This window comes from Physeter macrocephalus, chromosome 13 (genome assembly GCF_002837175.3).
Source record: "Physeter macrocephalus isolate SW-GA chromosome 13, ASM283717v5, whole genome shotgun sequence".
Lineage (NCBI taxonomy): Eukaryota > Metazoa > Chordata > Mammalia > Artiodactyla > Physeteridae > Physeter > Physeter macrocephalus.
In genome coordinates this window covers 88,493,071-88,495,005 of record NC_041226.1, presented here as the reverse complement: position 1 = coordinate 88,495,005, position 1,935 = coordinate 88,493,071, and the positions used below count along the sequence as shown (strand labels likewise).

Below are 1,935 nucleotides of genomic sequence, written 5' to 3'. Positions count from 1 at the left end.
AGTGTGGGAGTGTGGGTGCTGGAGGCCCCCCGCAGCCCCCGGACTGTCCAGTTTCAGGCCCACGGTGGGAGCACCTGGGCCCAAGTCTCGGCCTTTGCAGGTGGGGGCCTGTGGATTCAACAGCCGCATCCTGGCTTTCGTGTACCCCATCCGGCTGGTTCGCGTCAACGAGGACACCATGGAGCTGATCCGGGGGCCCGATGGCATTTGCCTTCCCTGCCAGCCAGGTCTACCCTAGGGTTGCAGTTGGGGGTCAGAGTGGGAGGGGCTGACTCAGGAGGGAGGTGGGGCCGGTGGGTGGGGAGCCCCATCCTGGTCAGCAGCCAGAAGTCAGCTCTTCTCTCAGGGCTCCCAGGCATGTATTTCTTCATCCGCGCATCCATTCGGTCACCGTCCCATCTACCCAGTCCATTTGGGCACTTTCATGTTGTGGACCCTGGGCCCAGGCTGCCTCAGCCCCCCAGCTCTGTGCCTGAGTCCCTCACCTGCACGTGGTTGTCCTGAGGAGTCCATGTGGTTCAGAACGTAGAGCTCTTGTAAGCAGAGCCAGGGCCCGGGGAGTGCTGGCTGTGGTTAGGCCGTCCATGTAGGGCTTGACCACCCTTTCATTTGTTTGTTCGACTTTCCGTCCATCTGTTCAGTGACCAGACTTTACCAAGACGCTCCCTGCCCTCGGGGCTCCTGGGGTGGGGCGGGGAGAAGTGGGCGTTTCTGTGGACAGCTGCAGGGCGCACTTAGTGTGAAAGAGACCCCAGGGCGGGTCTGACCCCACCTCCCCTGCCCACAGGTGAGCCGGGCCAGCTGGTGGGCGCCATCATCCAGCATGACCCCCTGCGGCGCTTCGATGGCTACCTCAACCAGGGCGCCAACAGCAAGAAGATCGCCAAGGATGTCTTCAAGAAGGGGGACCAGGCCTACCTCACCGGTGGGTGGGCACCTCTCCCTAGGCCTTTGCCTCCCCTCGGGGTGGTGGGGAGGGTGAAGGGGCCTTTCGCCACCCTCCGAGAGCATCTCCCCGGGACCCGCCGGGACCCAGCTCACCCAGCTCCTCTCTAGGCGACGTGCTGGTGATGGACGAGCTGGGCTACCTGTACTTTCGGGACCGCACGGGGGACACCTTCCGCTGGAAAGGCGAGAACGTGTCCACCACGGAGGTGGAGGGCGCGCTCAGCCGCCTGCTGGCCATGGCCGATGTAGCCGTGTATGGCGTCGAGGTGCCAGGTACCCGGGGAGGCGGGAGGTGCCGGGCGTGTGTGCCGAGGGGCCGCAGGGGCCCTCGCCAGCCGCTCACTGTCCACTCTGCCACCCCCAGGAACCGAGGGCCGGGCTGGCATGGCCGCTGTGGCCAGCCCCTCCGGCAGCTGTGACCTGGAGCGCTTAGCCCAGCTCCTGGAGAAGGAGCTGCCCCTGTACGCCCGCCCCATCTTCCTGCGCTTCCTGCCTGAGCTGCACAAAACAGGTCTGTCCCCACCCCCGACCCCAGCTCCAACTCGCAGGTGCCAGGCCAAGGCCCCTTCCTGGGTCCTTCTGAGAGGCCGGGGTGCCTGTCGTTTTCCCTTCACCCACAGCCTTGCCAAGTGGTTGGTAACCTGACCTACCTGTGAGCAGACCCAGGCTTCAGGGAGAGAGGGTGCATCCTTTCTCAGTGGGACAAATACTGACTGAGTGTCTAGTCTGCTCCAGGCACTGTGCTAGGCCCTGGGGGTGTAGGTGACAAATTCCGGCAGGACCTGTGCCTTCTGGGAGCTTCTAGAGCAGCAGGGGAGGCAGCCACGGGATAGGAATTCCAAAGGTAAAGAATGGAATGCAGATCGAACTGACAGGAAAGTGAATGAGGGGATGAGGGGGTTGGGGGTGACTGGGAGGCTCCCCTGGGAGACCTGAGAGAGAGAGAGAGAGAGAGAGAGAGAGAGAGAGAGAGAGAGAGAGAGAGAG

The 1,935-nt window shown here is 63.6% G+C and overlaps 1 protein-coding gene across 1 annotated transcript in view; it reads left to right on the top strand.

Moving 5' to 3' along the window:
• The window catches only part of LOC114487453 (long-chain fatty acid transport protein 4-like), a 6,842-nt gene that overhangs the window by 1,785 nt on the left and 3,122 nt on the right, over positions 1 to 1,935 (top strand). The window contains exons 3-6 of the mRNA XM_055089392.1: positions 58 to 227; positions 788 to 925; positions 1,057 to 1,221; positions 1,313 to 1,459. Of these exons, the coding sequence (XP_054945367.1) occupies positions 58 to 227; positions 788 to 925; positions 1,057 to 1,221; positions 1,313 to 1,459 (620 nt within the window). The remainder of the gene's footprint in view (positions 1 to 57; positions 228 to 787; positions 926 to 1,056; positions 1,222 to 1,312; positions 1,460 to 1,935) is intronic.